Raw genomic sequence first — 19,081 nt, forward strand, 5'->3', positions numbered from 1 at the left:
TAGAATGTACATTGATGAACTGATTTTGACCAAAGTTGATCTTTAGATTTAGAGGGGAGTTGCATAAGGAACAACTGGCTCCCCACCCCCCCAAAAATTGCCTTTCTGGTTCATCTGATAGACTTCGTTGTACAACAGATTTTAAAGATTATAAGTATTACCATCCAAACTTTTACTTAATTCAAACAAATAGCAAAATCATCAGCATCAGTCCAAACAATGCTTAGACGTTTCTTAATATCCTAGTGTTAAAATACTTTATCTGGCTTGGATAGCTCAAGGATTTTAATGAAAAAAATGTGGTTTTCTTGCACTTTTACAGTATGACTTAGGTTTTTTACACCCTGAAATTGCTAATTAATATCATGCATTCTGATTCTGGTCTAGTCATTACAGTATGTTTTATTTATTTTTTTCCACAATGAAATTTTTGTCTATTTTGGTATGCATTTTGGTATGCAGTTTTACACACTTGCTTTTTTACACATTTGGATGAATTTGTTTAAAATACTTTATGTGAATTTTTTTTCCATCCCTAGAGGAGATGGAAGGTGGGTGTGGAAAACAATCTGAGGCTGGGGAAAAACATGTGAACTATCTTCTTACCTTAACAAGTAATGATATAGATAACAGAGGGACCCCACTTTGAGCCAAGTACAGTTACCTAAAGACACAAACCATGTAGGTTTCTAGTGGCCTAATGTGCCACTACTTGCGAGAGAGACATTAGCCTTTTCTGCACCCTTTCAGTTGTTGCAGAGGATGTAATCAGCCTAATTAAAGCTCTGAATATTTGATTTCAGGGTCTCCCGTTGCTCAGTGATTCAGGCCCTGCTGTTCTTAATGTTTGTTAAATAGTTTGTTTTGTGGTAAGGTGTAACGTGATAAAGCCATCCTGGCTTTTGGAAGAAAAAATGCCTTACATATAATAAACAGCTGTGTTTGGTTTTGATTGGGACATAGTACGTGGAAACATACTTGTTATTACAAGCTGTCTGACAAAAACTCTTTACTTAAAATTAGTCTCCCCACCTTCCTGTCCACTGGTTTTTAGAAGATTATGTAAACCTTTGTCATGATCCACAAAACGGTACAAGCTTTGTCTTGGAAAATATTTTAAGAGTTGTAGAAGGGAAGAAGCCCTGATGTAGCAAAACCAGCAAAGGGCCCAATGATGTCTTAAAATGACCAAATTTCAATGCTTTTGTGGACTCCATCTCAGTTTGACAGGTGTGCAGGAAGATAGGGCCCACACAGCCATAACAGTGATGGAGAGGGAGGAATAGGGTTAGCATTGTCAGGCAGTGACCAGGGTTCCAATAGGGCCCATGATGAGAAATCGCAGCAGCTCCCAGAGCCTGTACTGGTGCACACAGGGAGTGGGCAGGCAATGGCAAATGCCAATTAATCAATCATTTGGGTTGGTGGGAAGTGCAGTTAGGATCAGTGGCAGTGCCGACAACGGTGGCAGCTGCTAGCTCTCCTCCCTTCTCCAAGGCAGCAGCCCCTACTGCTAGCCATCCTTAGTGTTGTTGACCTGCTGGAACCACTGGTGGAGCAGTCAATAATCACTACAGTTAACTAATCAAGGAAAAGCACACCACTGCTATGGCTGTTGATTGCATTCCCACCAAATGGGTGGCTGAAAGGAGCTGCTACAACTTTTCTTATCTGCCTATGAGTATGACCTGAGAAGTATGGGAGGAGCACTTCTTTAGTGCATGTGGTGTATCAAATGGCCCTTTGATGTTGTTGGACTGCAAATCTCAGGAGACTTAGGCTGCCATCAGGCAGATCCTGGGGCAGGGCGTGCACATGACTCAAGTCCCCAGATTGCTCAGAAGCCACACCGGGCTGTTGAATGCAGGCCAAAACCAGCTATTAAAGGAACAGTTTCTTACAGGTCCTTCTTGCAGTCCATTCAGGACTGCAACAGGGGACACCCTCAGGACCATGGTGTCTGGTTGCTGTGGTCTTGTGGTGGTATCAGGGTGGGATCGGTATCTGGCCACTCCTTCTGCCCTATCTGCTTCTCTCCATAATCAGCATGGCCTATGATGAGTAATGTTGGAAGTTGCAATCTACCAATATCAGGAAGGCTGTATGCTTCCCAGCTTGGATCTAATGGGAGTCCACCAGTGGCCTACTGTTGAGAATTCCTCAAATCTGATGCCAATCCAGCAGAGAATTGAGACATGCAGTTTTTCATACCCCTCCATTCCAAGCATTATCTAAAAATTTCTTCTCAGATAATTTTATATGTGTGTTTGTGTGTGTGTGTTGCTTTGATAATATTTTGTTTCTTCAAAAATTATTTGCAAATTAGTGTAAAACAGTTAACACGTTTTAAATAAAACACACATATTATTAACACCTCCTCTAACATTATATGATCATTATTTAATATTACTCTATTCTTATCCCCTGCCTTGTTGTGTGAAATCATCCTAACTCATTGCTTATGGACTGGCAAAATGGAATGTGGGCTGTTAGCAGCTGCAACATTTGATGGAATGGAAAAACACTCAGCTCCTTTTCACTTCTGACTTTTATATACAAGCTACCAGATGCATTCTCCTCCTTATGACTTTTGGCTTTATGGATAGTTCTTCAAAATAAATAATTTGACATCAAGATTGGGAATATGAAATACGTTTGAAGACTCGTTGATTTTTACTGGCTTTCTCCTTAAACTAAATGTTGTTCTCTTCCAGTGAAATTTTTTGTTATTACTGATGGAATCAGTCCCAAATGTGTTGTGTTTTGTGTGCGTGCATGTGTGTGTGTGTGTGTACTGAAGATGGGGTCATTATTTCTTGGCACAGCATGAATCAACTAGGTTTCCCCCTTTTGCTTCCAGTTGGCTCGCCACAATAAAGTACTGCAGCACATGCTTAAACCTGGGTCTGATCCAGAAGAAGGGGATGAAGCTTTGAAGCACTACGCAAATCACACAGCCCAGATTGAGGTAAAGGATTGCTCACTGAATAGAAAATGTGTATAAAATGTTGAACCTTTACTTCTCATTGTGCAGAAGACTATTTTTCTTCCTGGGGATAATAATACTTCTTTACATATTGTTGTAGATTTGTGAAAGGATCTCCTTCCATGCTGATTTTAGGGGTAAAAGTGGGTGAGCATCTCTTTCTGCAGATGAGTCAAGTCAGAGTTGAGCTTAAACTGTGGGTTAAAGAAGTCTCCATATTTAGTAGCACTAAATCTCCAAGTACTAAGTGCTGAAGGAAAATTACACCCTGTTTCCAAGCTTCTAGACCAAGGATGCCAAAGCCTTGTTGCTCCAGATATTTTGGACCAGCTCCTATAAGACAGCTGAAATGGCTGCTTGTGAAGGATGTGGACTTATAAAGCAGAACGTCTGGTTGGTCTCTGATAGAAACAAAATGCAGGCTGGAGAACACTTGGTCTAATCTAGCAAGACAGCCTTTGGGTTTAGTTGGCCATATCAACCTGCTTTGTTCACAGGAACATGGGAACTTTTCCTCAAACATATAGAAATGAATATAAGCTGCTTCATTTTCCCAGACTGCAGCTTTGAAACCCTAGTCTAAAATCATCAAACAGTTTTGCCTAGGAGTTCTGCCATGTCAAAACAAGAGTGTGAGGCAAATAGACTGATCTGAGTTTTAAACTTGTTATCTCCTAATGAAGCTGGAAAAATTGACAGTGTGTTGTACATTAATCATGATGGTCAAACATGAAACATTCGCAGCAGGAGAAAATGAATGCGGCATTTACTCAGGCCATTTTAATTGTCCACATTGGGCCCAAACTGAAGTCATTTGTCACGTCTCCCTAAATTGCAGGTGTTGACAGTTTAGAACCTAAAACGTCATAGTAGTTTTGATTAAGGATATGGATGACAAAATGCTGCGACTCTTTGCTCTGGTTCTGAATGTTAAATGTAGGAAAATGTTAATGCTGGCAAGTAAACAAATAACTTCAACAAAGAAAGGCTTCATTATGCATAATAATATATGTCCTTTCCCACCTTCACTGCAAAGTTGGATTACAGGGGCCAAATACAAACCTTATGCTTTAAAGGTTTTTTAGCAGACACGGTTTGAGTCCTGGGGCATAAGGGCTCTACTCTGGGGCATGTGAATGGTAATTAGGAGATGGCCTCTAACCAAGTGCAAAGGCTGATTTTCCATCAGTATTGCAACATAACTGAAAACTATTCAGAGCTCTAGTTCTGATTTTCCTGAATCATGCTGGAGGTTAGACTGGATGGCTTACAAGTCACCAAATCCACCTTCACGATTCTGATTTGCTAGTCCATTTTTCTATGGCTTCACTAATCACATTTAGAGGCATGCATAGATCCACAGATCCACAATCTGCTCAGGAGAGAAAAGCCCAGTTCCAAATTTCACAGCATGTGGGAATCCAATGCTGGGTCCATGTATCTGTCACCCTTTGGTGTTTGTGATATCCAGACACACACATTCCTATCATCTACATACAGAGTTATAACTCAAAACATACCTATCATTATTATTTTACTCTCTATGGTTGGTATCGCTGTAATTGATATTTTAATTCTGTGGCCCTCGGAACATATTTGGAGTCCTTAGGGAGGAGCAGATCAGTGAAGCTCCAGCCTCAGAGGAAAAGATTCAGCATCAGATCACTCCTCCTGACCCTTCAACCACTGTGGAGGTTTCCCTGTAATTCTCCCCTGCCCCCCGATTAGATTTTGGAGACAGGTTAAAAAGGGGTGATATGATGTGAGGGGGGACAAGTAGAGGGAGGATCTGGTTTCACTAGATCTGTAGCTCTCACAGCCCCCCTCCATTAAGCTCCCTGCCGAAAGGGAAGTTTAGTTGTACCCCAGAATCCTTTCTCATTATTTGCAGTAAAAATCTGTTTCCGCTGACAACAAAGAACATACCATGTGTACCTGACATTAACTCCACTGATACTTCTGCCATGCAGACAAGAGCCTGGCAGGACTTTGAATAAGACAGCACTCTGCTTGTCAGCCTCGTTGTCTTTAGGCTGCAGCCTAAAAATACTAGTAATTTTGCTTTGTGAATATGTTGTTTTTTAAAACATTTATGCAATTCTTTGGAAATCTGCTTGAGATTATGGAAGACAAAGTCCATAGTTTATTCCAGATTCACACAAATTGAAACTGAAATATTCCCACTGTATAGCTTGCTGTGAAAGCTATACAGTGCTTCGATGTTATCAAAATTAAAGAGATGTTTCTCGTTACGTCCTGTAGACAATTTGTATCACTGCCAAATTACATTGTCCTGTCTTGCCTATGAGATGGATAGAATTTAACCATATTTATTATCCCCGTGTCTCTTTCCTCCTCCCATACGAGCAAGAAGCAACAATTTATAATTGATATTCAAACTTCGTATGTGTCTGAGTGAGAAACATGTATTTGCAGATTGTCCGTCATGATAGAACGATGGAACAAATAGTCTTCCCTGTGCCAAATATTTGTGAATTCCTCACACATGAATCCAAGTGTCGTGTGTTTAACACTACGGAAAGAGACGAACAAGGAAGCAAAGTGAATGACTTTTTCCAACAGGCTGAGGATCTGTACAATGAAATGAAATGGCAAAAGAAAATCAGGAGTAAGTACAGTCCTTTAAAAAAAAACCTCTATGAATCTCTCTGTTTGCTAGCTGTTATTGAAACTTCAAGCACCTGTTTTCCAACTCAGCTCCAAAACACAATGCAGAAATAATCCAGTTTGAGATTGCTGTAACTACCCTGGCTCAATGCTAGGGAATTCTGGGAACTGTAGTTTTGTGAGACATTTAGCCTTCTCGGTCAGAGATCTCTGGGCCACAGTAAACTACAATTCACAGGATTTCCTAGCACTGAACCAGGACAGTTAAAGTGGTCTGAAACTGGATTATTTCTGCAGTGTGTTTTGGATGTCAGTTTGGTAAAAAGAAACTATTTTTGATCCAAAGATATCCATCTACAGTCACATTGTACAAGTGCTGTTTCACTAAACTAACTTTAAAAAAACTCTGATGAAACAACCTCAGACTTTATCTGTTGTTTTTTAAACAGCAATAATTTGATCTGAAAAGGCTATTTATTTCTTGTTTGTCTTCCCACCAATCTTAGGTATACCTTATTATTCTTACAAATATCCCACTGGAGATCTTTAAATCCTCTGAGGATGTGTCTTCTTGAATTAAGATCATAACCACTGAAGAATATTCTTAGACATATTGGCAACCAGTGTCCAGATGAAATTAAAAGAAAATTACATTTTGCACAGTTAACTATCAATGCATGTAAGAAGTGTTAAGTCTGAGATTATTTCAGCAAGGTGCTTTAGAGTAATAGCCCACTGGCTCATGCTTAAGATGTAATATTTAATTATTATTTCACTATATTTCTCATTCTTCAGAATTTTGTTACTTAACTAGGCAGGTTATCTGTTTGGTCAAATTTAGTCCACTCTGTTCTCCCTAGTTTAGGGTGTGACTCTTTTGCAGATAAAAGTTGTGTTTTGGCCCTTTTGCTCACAGTCTTGCTGGAACTGGTCTCCCATGTGGCATAGCCAAGAACTGGTTAGAGGACTATGGCAATAAATCCTAGGGCAGGCTGTGTTAGGGATGTTTCCCATAAGGCTGAAATCCTATAGTCATTTCTATGATAATAAGCTGCAATGAACTTGAAGGGCTTTACATCTGAGCAGATACATATAAGCTTGGAGTATAACAAACTCAATAATGTTTTACATATCTGCTGAGTGTGTGATAAGCCTGACTGTTTATTATTGTTTCCTGACCTAGTTTACAATTCATTTTCATACAATTCACTGACTGATTACATCATGAACCCAAATCATGATGAAAATACCATTACAGCCATTCCAAAATTATCAGTATAGCCAACTCTAGAGGTTGAAAACATTTGTGTTGATGCTGCGCATTAACATTAGATTAAATTAAAAATAAATTTGTTAACATGTCAGTCTTTAAACTTTAAAAAAGAACAATATCTTATTAAAACAAATGTTGTTAATGCTAGGTAGAATACATGGGAGGGGGGGAAATCAGCCCCCCCCCCCAAAAAGGATCAGCAGAACCAGCTGGTGAGATTCTTATTAGTTCAGGAGTTTAACCCCAGGTCAAAACATTTCAGTTGTAGCTGCCAGTTGTAAATTTCATTTGAACGTTTGCCAGTTGCCTTCTTTTACCCTATCCAGATGGAGCATATGGGATATGTTCCAAAATGGTCCCAGACCTTGCGTGGAACTGCTTCAAAAGCATAAACCCAGCTCTGCCATGCATAGTATCTACTTCTTCAGACCTCCTGTCATGACCCCAGAAATTTCCAATGTGGTTTTGTCAGATACTAATCTCCAAATGCTCTGTACCTGTATCTTCCCAAGTTGTTTTAAAAAGTCATACTGTCCATATGATGCTTCGTGCTTTTTACCACCTGCTATCCCTGCTGTCGAATAACATGCTATTTATGCTGTCGAATAACTTGGCTACCACCTTAATGCTCATCTGATACAGTGGTTTGATATTGTTGACATGATTTGAGATAACACAATATTGGATATGTAAGATTTCAGAATGAATAATTCATTTCTTATTTCTATCAAAATCTATTTTATTGATACATCTTCATAACAATATGTTTCTTAAGTGAATAGTGACCTACTTCTGCTTCTTACATTTGTGAGAATTATATCCGGAAGTATTATCCAAGGAGGCTTTACATCTCCAGCCAAACCACAAAGACACTGGATCTGAGAACTGCTGACCAGGCAGTTTCTCCAACTACAGGAGTGCTAAACAACTCATTCTGTAAATTAGGTAATAGGCAGTCATTCCTCTGTGCCCTCTGAAATCAAGCAGAACTCAATCAGTTAGAGCATGTCAGACTTCAAGCTGACTTACTGTATTTCCATGTGATACTTTGTAGGACAAAAACAAGAGACTGTCATGTGAAACAGCTCTAAAGCCCTTCAGACCCAGAAATCAACAACAACTCATGCTTGGTCACAAGTGAAATCAGAACAGTTGATCTGTATTGAGTCTAATTGCATTCAGTTAAGAGTCAGCCAAACATTTTACTTAAGATGTTTTCTGCTTAAAGGCCACAAACATGTCTCTCTTTCTGTACAAAGAAGAGTGCCAAGAGGTTTCAGAAACCATATGTGGATTAGCCTGTATGAAATATTAACAGATGGTTCATTCATTCTTGATTTTCTAACCAAGTAAGGAATCCTGATATTCCTAAAGAGTGTATGTTATGTGTGTATGAGATTCCCACGCTACAATTTTGTAAGAGCATTGGAGAACCAAGTGAACCAAACTTTCAACAGTCATAATTTTACCCCCATATTCCCTATTACCATGTATGGATGTGAGAGCTGGACCGTGAGGAAAGCTGATAAGAGGAAAATAAACTCATTTGAGATGTGGTGCTGGAGAAGAGTGCTGAGAGTACTGTGGACAGTCAAAAAGACAAACAAATGCATCCTTGAACAGACCGAGCCTGAAATCTCCCAGGAAGGAAAGATGATAAAGTTGAGGCTGTCATAATCATGACACATCATGAAAAGGCATGACTCATTGGAATAGACAATAATGCTAGGAAAGGTAGAGGGATATAGAAAGAAAGGAAAACTGTATGCTAGATGGATGGACTCTAATTTTTTAAATTTTTATTATAACATACATACTATATACATACATACAAACACATATACATATATAGCACATTAACCCGTATATATTTACCTATAAACATTTCACCTATCTATTTTCTACATATGACACATTACATATATTACCTAAATCATTTTTACAACCAATATTTACTTTCATTCTGAATCTTCTCTTCTTACTAGCTTTTTCCTTTTCTTATGTCATTACTTGATTTATTTATTGATTTTTCTCTATATTCTTTTTCTAATATTCAGTTACTAGATCCCATTCTTTTTCTTCCTCCTCGTTATCTTCCTTTTCTCCGTTCAAACGTTTAGAAAGTTTATCAGCCTCTAATAATAATAATAATAATTTTAATAATAATAATAATCTAATAATTTTCTCAACCATTCTTCTAATATCGGGGCTTGTATTGTTTTGCATACAGCACCCTAGCTATTTTAATCATGTATAATACTAATTTTGAATATTTTTTTTCCTAAATCTTTGCCCAATCTATATGTCAAGTTTAGAAGGTACAGCTCTGGATTTATTTGGAAGGTCTTTCCTAAAATATTCATTATAGCTGTATGTATCATATTCCAAAATTGTTTCGCTTTTTTACAAGTCAGATCTTGCCTGCTGCTGCACCTGGAAACCTGGTGGGCATAACTGAGTCAAATTGACAGGCCTTCTTCAGTTAGCCAGGTTTCAGTTATACATGCAACATCAGTATGCTAGTCCACGATCAAGTCCTGGATTATACAGCTCCTCCTAGTCATTGACCTGACATTAAGCAATAGTACTTTGTGGTCTGATAGGGTTCTTCTAGAATAGCAAGGAATCTGTTGGTTGGATGGTGACCCAGAAAGAGGAACAGGCAAGAGATGCCTCTCTCACTTTCCCCCACTGGCTTGTTCTACCTCCTCTGCAGGAATCCTTCTGCAGCACCCCTGATATATTCTGAACAAATATTTGGTTGACCAGAAATACAGAACAAACAATCATAAACAAACACACAGGTCAGTTTAGACTGAAGCATTCCCAGTACTTAGCCAAAGCTGGCTTTGTGGGATTCTTTTCAATAGGTGTTCAGTTTTCTTATTTAGAGAGAAAACATGTTGTTCTAGCAAAAGCTTCCCAAACCCAATGTGTAGTACCTTGTCTTCTCTACTGTCCACTACATTTGGATTCAGTAAGCAAAGTATGTCTCTGTTGTGCCCCAAGCTAACAATTGGCACCAGGACTCACTGAGTACTGAGTGCTCTTGAAGACCTCACATATCTGGTCCAACAGAGGAAGCATATCAGATTCACATCAACATTCTGCTGTTTCAACTTACCCTTCCTGTATTTGACCATAAGTTATAACCGAACATCACACAAATTTAGATGTGCGATAGATCAGTACTACTGAGTCTCTTGAACCATAGATAAAAGGAAGGGGTATACCACGGCTTATGGAGACCGGGCAAATGGATGTAATAATAATAATAATAATAATAATAATAATAATAATAATAATAATAATAATAATAATAAATTTTATTTATATACCATTTTTCCAAAAGATCAAAGTGGTTTACACAGAATTAAAACCAGTTACAAACACATCATAAAAATAGATAAAAACCAGTAACACAATATACACTATACAAATCTAAAACAGTCATTCAATAGGGTGAGGCAGAGAGTCGATGGGATCAAAATACACAACTTCATTTTCTAGAGGGGAAGGCTTGACAGAAGAGGAAGGTTTTAAGCCTCTTTTTAAATCTTTCCAGGGGGGTGATAAGGCAGAGCTCCTCGGGAAGACTGTTCCAGATTTGTGGGGCCACTACTGAGAAGGCCATCTGGGATGTAGTAACATATTTAGAAGGTGGGATTTCCAGCAAGTTCTTCCCGGTTGTTCTGAGTGTGCGGGGCGGATTATATGGGGAGATGCGGTCCCTCAAGTAACTCAGGCCCAAGCCATGTAGGGCTTTATAGGTAATAACCAACACCTTGTATTGTGCTCGGAAGCGAATAGGCAGCCAGTGCAGATCTTTCAGAATAGGTGTTATATGGTCAAACCTGGAAACACCAGTGACCAATGTATGCCTGAAGTCTAGCATTATGTCCTGCTTATGATGGGGGCTCACTTCCAATGCCCAACCATTTTTAAATAATTTCCAGTTAGTGACTTTCATACAGAGTCCATCTAGCCCATCGTGGTCAACTCTGATGTGTATATTATGGCATTTCTCTGAGTCCAGTGAGATGTGAATGCCCAAATGTGTGGAAATGGAACATTTAGGGTAGAAAAATATTTTTGCTTCATAACAAAGTGATGGAGTTTGAAGAGTCCCCTCCATGCCTAATACAAACTTGTAAAATGGCACTCTGTCTAACCCCACCCCCATGATCCTTTGTCATTTTTGAAAAATGAACCTGGGAAAAAAAGCGAGGCATCATTTATGTCATTTTGGTTCTTTTAATTCCTTTTATTTATTATCCTCATTTTACTGGATGCCTGTTTTATATTTATAGTCAGACAAGGCAGTACAGAATATTAATTATACACTGGTACACAGAAAAATGCTCAGTAGACACTGTTCCCTGCCTCTAGGGTCTAGTGTCAGTTTTTCTATTAACTCTGGAGTCTTGATGCCTAATCATTTACTCACACATATTCTGGGGCCCCTTGGTCATGACTGTGTACTATCTATGACCATGTTTACCATGCTATCTGATTTGATGTACTGGAAGTTATCTTTTCCCAATATGCCAAACGAAATTGTAGCCAATTAGTACCAGCTGGCTACAAGTATTTACAGCGTTATATAAATAAAGGTTAATAATAATAATAATAATAATAATAATAATAATTTATTTCCTGGAAATTCACTAGGAATGGCAGCCAGTGGTCCATAGGGATTGAGATCTCATAGGGACTGAGATCCCATGGGGCCAGCACCTGTCCAGGAACCTCTACTGAGTAGCAATGGTCTATGAGATCTCAATCCCTATGTTACTCTGGAGGTATTCCTTCATGGCTGCCAGCACAAGATAAGAAAAAGTACAGTATGGCCTGCTTCATTGTTTGGGTACAGAATCATAGAATAGAATCATAGAGTTGGAAGAGAACACAAGGGCCATCCAGTCCAACCCCCTGCCATGCAGCAAAACTAAATCAAAGCATCCCCACACGTGCTCGATATTTGTTTGAATTCTTCTTTGTTGATTTCCCCATTTTTCCATTTCTTATACATGCCCCTTTTAAAACATAGCTCAGTTGAAAGTTCTTTAGTCATCCATCCTGGTTTCTTGAGACACCTCTCATTTTTCCTCCTCTTTGGAACAGTTTGAAATTGTGCCTTCAGTATCTCCCTTTTGAGAAACTCCCATCCCTCCTGGACTCCCTTCTCTTTTAGTATTCCTGACTATAGGGTCACCCCCAGTATTTCCCTAAGTTTATTGAAATCAGCTTTCCTAAAGTCTTGAATGTGTGTCTCACTGTGCCTGGCTTCTCCTTTCCACTGCATAACAAACTCCAGGAGAACATGATCACTCCCACCGAATGATCCCACCACTTGCACCCCATTAACCAAGTCATCCTTGTTGGTTAAGATGAGGTCCAAAATAGCTGACCCCCTTGTTGCCTCTTCCACCTTTGGACAATGAAACTGTCTTCCAGAGTGAGGAATTTGCTAGACCTTGCCTGACTTTAACTTCCAGCAAATATCCGGATAGTTGAACTCACCCATCACTACATCATTTCTCCTTTCTGAGTGTGTGGTCATCTGTTCTAGCAAGGCACCATCCAATTCCTCAGTTTGACTTGGGGCTCTGTAGTAGACTTCCACAGTAACATCCTTCCCCTTTATTTCTTATCCAGATGATCTCTACATAGCTTCCAGGATTTACGTCCTGGATGTCTTCACAGGTGTAAACATCCCTGACATATAAGGATATCCATCCTCCTTTCCTGTTTGACCTATTTCTCTTAAAAATATTATACCTCTGTATTCCTACATTCCAATCATGAGACTCATCCCACCAGGTTTCAGAGATGCCTAGGTTTGTATTGGAAGCTATGATTTTATATATTCAAGGTGGGATTGTTATATTCAGAAATCATTGAGGAAGTCCAGACTTTTAACTCGGCTGTCAATTGAGAACATCATGCTTTCTTGTGGATTCTTTATTTAACAAAATCCTTTCGATGTGACTTCCATTATCCCATATTACACTATATACATAGGAAAGGGGCAAGGTGACTTCCAGCCAGTCTGCAATAGAATTCACTAATAATACTGCAGTTTATAGGTGGCTTATAACTTGATTGGATTTCCAGCCATAAATCCACCATATAAAACTCTTCTCACATTGCAACAAATGTCAGTCTATCTATTTGAATGGTGTCTCCAGACCGCTATGGTGTCTTCCTAACCTGGCCCAAATCCAGCACTTGATTACTTTGGAAGTTCTTTTTTCCCATTAACTTGCACACAAACACAAAACTGCTGTATTTGCCATTACTTTTTTAGAACGGGAGATGTGCTATATTTCTACATTAGATGTCTTTCTTTTCATAGGGACAAGGAGTGAGGAAATAAAAACAAAACATAAATTGAACGTGACTCTTTGTCAGTATAATACTTAAATCCATGGCTCTTGCACCCTGTTGGCTGCTCTTGCCTCTTGACAGAAATTTCCTGTACATTTTCTGTTCTAATGCCGCTTCTATTTGTTTCTTGCAAATCTTACAAGAACTGGATGCCCAGTATAGATAAAAGAATACAGAGAAAAAAGTTTGCATAAATATTCTCAGTAATGATATATAACATAGATTCAAAACACACTGCAGAAATAATCTAGTTTGAGACCACTTTAACTGCCCTGGATCAATGCTAGGGAATTCTGGGAACTGTAATTTTGTGAGTCATTTAGCCTTCTCTGTCAGAGAGCTCTGGTGCCACAATAAACTAGAATTCCCAGGATCCCCTAACACTGATCCAGGGCAGTTAAAGTGGTCTCAAACTGGATTATTTGTGCAGTGTGTCTTGGACCATAGCCTCTGTTTTTCTCTTCATGTTTGTGGACTTGCAAACTGGCCTATTTCCCCCAAGCATTGATAAACATCAGCTGTGTCATCCTCATCAACCTTAATTCTTTGTTTCTGAATAGCTTTATTTCTCTTTTCCCATAATGCATAGTTTTGCCTATGTATAAGATCACAGGTAAATGTGTAGTCATGTGTGGCAAGGCCTTTTTCAGCAAGAAATAGCACAAAGACCATGTTTGAAATGACCCTGTCTGGCAGTGGCTCTCCAAGGCCTCATTTCATTATGGGAATGGACCCTGACTTATTTCATTTCATTTCTAGTCATTTCATTACATTTTAAGTGTTTAATTTCATTTTTAGTCCCCTGAGTCATTTAGAAGATTGGATTCTTTCACTTTTTTAAATTAAAATAAATTTCACTTGAAGACATGTTATTCAGGATTAGACAGGATTTAATGTTAAGAACAAGTTTTGCTACCTGAGGCAAAGGTTAAAATGGTGCCTCCTTCCTATTCCACATATAGAATAGAGTGTTTGTTGAGCCTTGCATCAACATTGCCAGTTGGACGGTGTTCTTCATCATAACCAGGGATAGCAAGTTAGCTTATAGTGCAAGACAAGTTAGGTGTCATCAATAGCTTGATTCTCCCTACATCTCATTGATGCCCACCAACAGATGCCACCTAAACCAGCTGACTTCACTCTGCCTAATGGTAAAGTCACTTCTGGTCCCAACTGTTGCTTTTGGATTAACACAATTTCTGCTACCAAGTCATCATGATGTTCTTCCTTCCTAGATAATCCAGCTCTGTTCTGGTTCTCGCGACACATATCCCTCTGGGGAAGTATATCTTTCAATCTGGCTGTTTTCATCAATCTAGCAGTTGCTCTTTTTTATCCATTTGGAGATGATGGAGATGAAGGTAAGTAGTTTCATTTCTAAATGTTCAGCTCATTACTGGAGCAACAAAATACAAGAGGATTTCTGTATTTTAGAAATCACCTATGGTCAGGGAAACGTTTCAGACAAGTAAATATCAGCTGCACAAGGAGGGTTCTTGGCAGAACTTTCTGGCCAGAAAATGACAGGATATGAGTGTCACAACAGAGAAGTCACCCTGTCTTCACTTCAAGCACTTTTAATTTCTGTAATGTGTAAACTTGAAGTACTGCTGAAGGCACAGATGATAAAGAAAATAAAGATCTATTAGAGGTGTCTTATGCTTACACAGGGCCATACCATTGAACAATAGAAGTAAATTGATCTTATGTTGTGCATCCAAAAGAACTGTGGCAGAAAATACTGTTGAACCAGATTTATTTTATTTTATTTATTAGATTAATATCCTGTCTTTCTCCCAAAATGGGATGCAAGGTGGTTAATGGGATGTACTGTAGTGCTAATATACACTTCGTGTAATTCAGAACAAAAATACTATTTCAAACTGCTATCTCTCAAATTTAAGAATTGATGTGTACTCTTACATATACAAAATACAGTCAATCAGGTACCTGACCAGATACCAGACATCTAATTTCCCTAATCAAAACAACATAAACAATGAGTTAGAACCTTTCTTAACCAGTAGTAGTTTGAAAATATAGAGACACGGAAGCAAGGAGGACTGGGGCTGGTATCATAAAATGGGACAGCTCCACTAAAAGATATTTGTGAAATTCATGGGGTCTACATTCTGAAATAAATTCACTTGAGCTGCAGCTCCTGGATCTGGTTGCAGATCAGGAGTAGGAACATGGTCCATTTCAGAATCCACTTCCCTTTAACAGGATGTGATATGGTCCGTGGGCTACCTATTAACACCTTCCCCTGCCTTTCTAATGAGTTCCATCCTCTTGGATCAGTTAGAAAACACAACAGCTTCCAAATGCCTTGCAAACTGGGCCACAAAATATCCTGGGCAAATGATGCTGTTGTCCTTCCCTTGAACTTTGAACAGAACAAAGGTTGGCTGCCACCATTCATACACCAGCCATCTTTCCTTTTTATGAAGAAAATTCAAAGGAAGGAATGTCACTATCATGCCAATTTCTCCCCAGGTTATTGTATCTATACTAAAAGGTATTCAAAATGGTTACAGCCCATTACCAGTGTGGTGTTAAAAGGCCACCCACTAATCATCTAATAAAACCATAGGTACTTCTTTTTAAAGAGGATAAAGACTTCCAGATATTTGTATCTAATTTCAAATTTGCACAGAGATGGGGCAAAACAATCTTTTGTACTATTGATATGGGTCATACTTAGACTGATTCACCAATCTCCTGTGTGAAATAAAACTATCCAAGATGCCTTTTTGTTAACTTTCTCTTTAATTCTTTAATTGAGAGTTCCCTGTGCCTCTATCATGTGCAAGCTTGTTCACTGAGATGCTCACATCTTCCACAGCATCTGATTTACTCTTGTCATTTGTTCATTTGGGTTCTTTCCCTCAACTCACTGCAGCTGACTAGCTATTTTGCTCCTGTCATGTGCTCTTGGGATTGCAGAAGTTCATTCAAATACAGCATTCCTGGAATGATTAGGTCAACCCCAGAACCTAGAGCATGTGGACATGACCTGAGAAAAACAAAACAAAAACAAACACCTTCCCCTCAAAAAACCCACTTCTTCCCTTGCAGTAGTTTCTATCATGAGCACCATGTGGGAAGAACCCACCCTACAGCCACTCTGTTTTTGTTAACCATATCCTTACCGATTGTTCACAAAAACCGCATTATATTAAGTTGAGCTTGAAAAGCTGGATGAAGTACAGAATGGGTAGTTGCACCAGTGCTGAAATGGCAGCTTTATTTATTAAGAGTTCTTAGGTTAACTAGACAACCGTGCAGAAGAATGTTAATGCTTACAAGACTGCAAGCTAGAAAAGAACAAGAAAGTTCTCTTCACACCTCTCCACAAAGTACACCTGTTTAATGTGGCAAAATCTTTTCTGGCATGTGTTTTTACAGGTGAGAGCTAGGGGAAAAAACTGAGTAAAACCAAAAGAACCCACAAAAACAGCAGTGCAGACAGGTTCAGTCTAACCTTGCCTCTAACATACTATTTTTCGATGACGAGGGATGTATTTATTTTTACTATTAAAAGGGGGCATTCAGATAAGCAGCTTGCCTATTACTGCAGTGTGGAAGAGTATGGCCTGTTACAGACTGCCAAAATAAAGCTGCTTCGGGTCTCTTTGAAGGTATGCTATTTAAATGATCCTAAGAGTCCAGGGGTCGCGCCAAAGCCACACTCCATTCCTAAGCACTGGTGTGCAGCTTTGGTGCAGCGTCTGGATTCCTCGGAAGCATGCATCATTTAAACAGCATACCTCCAAAGAGACCCGAAGCAGCTTTATTTTGGCCGTGTGTAACAGGCCTATAATTCAGAAAAGCAGCTCTTCCCTCTTGATTCTTTTGCATATCCAAACTGGTTTCAAGCCTTGGGGAATTTTTTTTAAAAAAGCACATTAAGAATAGGCTTGTATCTTCTTTGTGGGTTTGAGGATGTCCCTTATAAGGGACAGATGCTCATGATAATACAGACTCCTCTTTGACTGGTTTGTTGATGATGGATGGGCAGTGACCTGGAAAGACCCACAACTACCATGTGGGCTGAGAGGAAAGGTCAGTTTCCAGGCCTCTCCACTTTAATCATCAGCTGAGCCAGCCTGCCACTGGGAGCGTTTGTAATGACCAAGGGAGGTGGAGGAAGTATTAATGAGGAGCACATGCTTCTCCGTGAAATTGGACTCACTCCTGTGGTGATGATTCACGTGAGCAATCAGGTGAAAGCCACTTCTGGTCACATTACTATGTGAATTCATGATGAACCCATGACCTAGAGGGAGAAGGCTTTATATCCCTTTTCCAATCCCTCTGGTAATCCAGTTAAAGTTTAAACTGAGCACATTTGAAAGCAGCTTTTGCTTTTGTCTGTAGCTTTTAGAGACACGGTACAACATTCTTATTGTGAGCTATGACAAAACAGAGTTGTAAGCATTCCCAAAGTACCGTAGTAGTTGTCATTGTCATAGTATATGTGAATAAATAAACAACATTTTCTAGACTGCCTTGTGCTCAGAGCAGTTCACATACAAAAATGAACATAGTAACCGTAAATAAAATTCTCATGTTTTTCATCTGCCAGCAGGCAAAGAGCTTTCTATTTAAACAGGATTTAGGTTATTAACTGGTTGCCGTAGAAAGGGTTATTTAGGGGGGGGGACTAATCTTTTTAAAACTGTTTTTTAACTGTTTTTATTGGGTTTTAGTTATATCTTGTTTTAATCTATGGTGTGAGGCATCTTGAGTCTCAAAGCAGGAAAAAAATGGGGTAGGAATGAAATACATAAATAATAAGTAATAATAAATAAGCAACAATAAGTTAAGTTGATAACATGACCATCAACAACAATCTAATAATAAGTGAACCTCATAACATTAACTCAGTTACAAAACAGGAATGATTTATATATTATAATTGACAATGCCACTAATAATAATAATAATAATAATAATAATAATAGAAGCTCCTATTATTATTATTATTATTATTATTATTATTACTTCTAAGGTTACTAAAATTACCAGATTTTGATTTGGGAGGAAATGCTGCAATGGACATGTGATAGGAAGAAAAAGGTTCAGACACCTTGCCTCATCCCTGCTGCTTCATCACTGAAAATCACTTCTTTCTGCAGCTGCTTTTTGCTAAGAGAAGCAATCATGCAGTCAGACAGCAAAGTGGCTTTAAAAGGGAATTAGACAAAATCATGAAAAGCATACCAGTGGCTGTGGGCCGTGAAAGCTAAGTGGGACCTCTATGCTTAAAGGTATGAGGCCAGAGCTTGGGAAAATTACTTCCCAGAATCTGCTAGCATGCATGGCCAATGAACATGATATTTGTAGGTTTCTGAAAGTTATAAAAAGTACTTCTTCCAAGCTCTATGTCATCTTATTGAATATTAGATAATAAAGGCAAGATAACAAGACGACTATTACATTTCTGCCTCCTTATGTGCTCCTAGGGTTCACATTTTCTTTTGTAGTTAATTTGCCATTGGCCTTGAAGGGGAGACTGATGGCTAAGAATTAGACTAGACTGGTGTATTCCTTTTCTCCCGATCCTCCTTCTTTTATCTACCCAAGGATTCATTTTGCTGCGTTACCCCTTTCTCTGTCAGATAGCCCAAAGACCACATGTTTCCAGACACAGCAGCATATGCATGAGACTTAGGTGATGTGACAGCAGAAGGTAGAGGAGGAGGGCGAAGAGGAGAAGAAGCCATATCATAACTGATTCACTCATTTTATGTGCAGCCATCTTTCACTCTTGAGCTAAGTTGAGTAGCAGAACGCTACTA

General features: G+C 38.9%; 1 protein-coding gene across 1 annotated transcript in view; it reads left to right on the plus strand.

The window, feature by feature from the left end:
• Window positions 1-19,081, plus strand: part of ITPR2 (inositol 1,4,5-trisphosphate receptor type 2) — a 258,378-nt gene that overhangs the window by 200,915 nt on the left and 38,382 nt on the right. The window contains 3 exon segments of the mRNA XM_042470658.1: window positions 2,861-2,968; window positions 5,423-5,615; window positions 14,513-14,638. Coding sequence (XP_042326592.1) covers window positions 2,861-2,968; window positions 5,423-5,615; window positions 14,513-14,638 — 427 coding nt within the window.

Source organism: Sceloporus undulatus, chromosome 5, assembly GCF_019175285.1.
Source record: "Sceloporus undulatus isolate JIND9_A2432 ecotype Alabama chromosome 5, SceUnd_v1.1, whole genome shotgun sequence".
NCBI lineage: Eukaryota > Metazoa > Chordata > Lepidosauria > Squamata > Phrynosomatidae > Sceloporus > Sceloporus undulatus.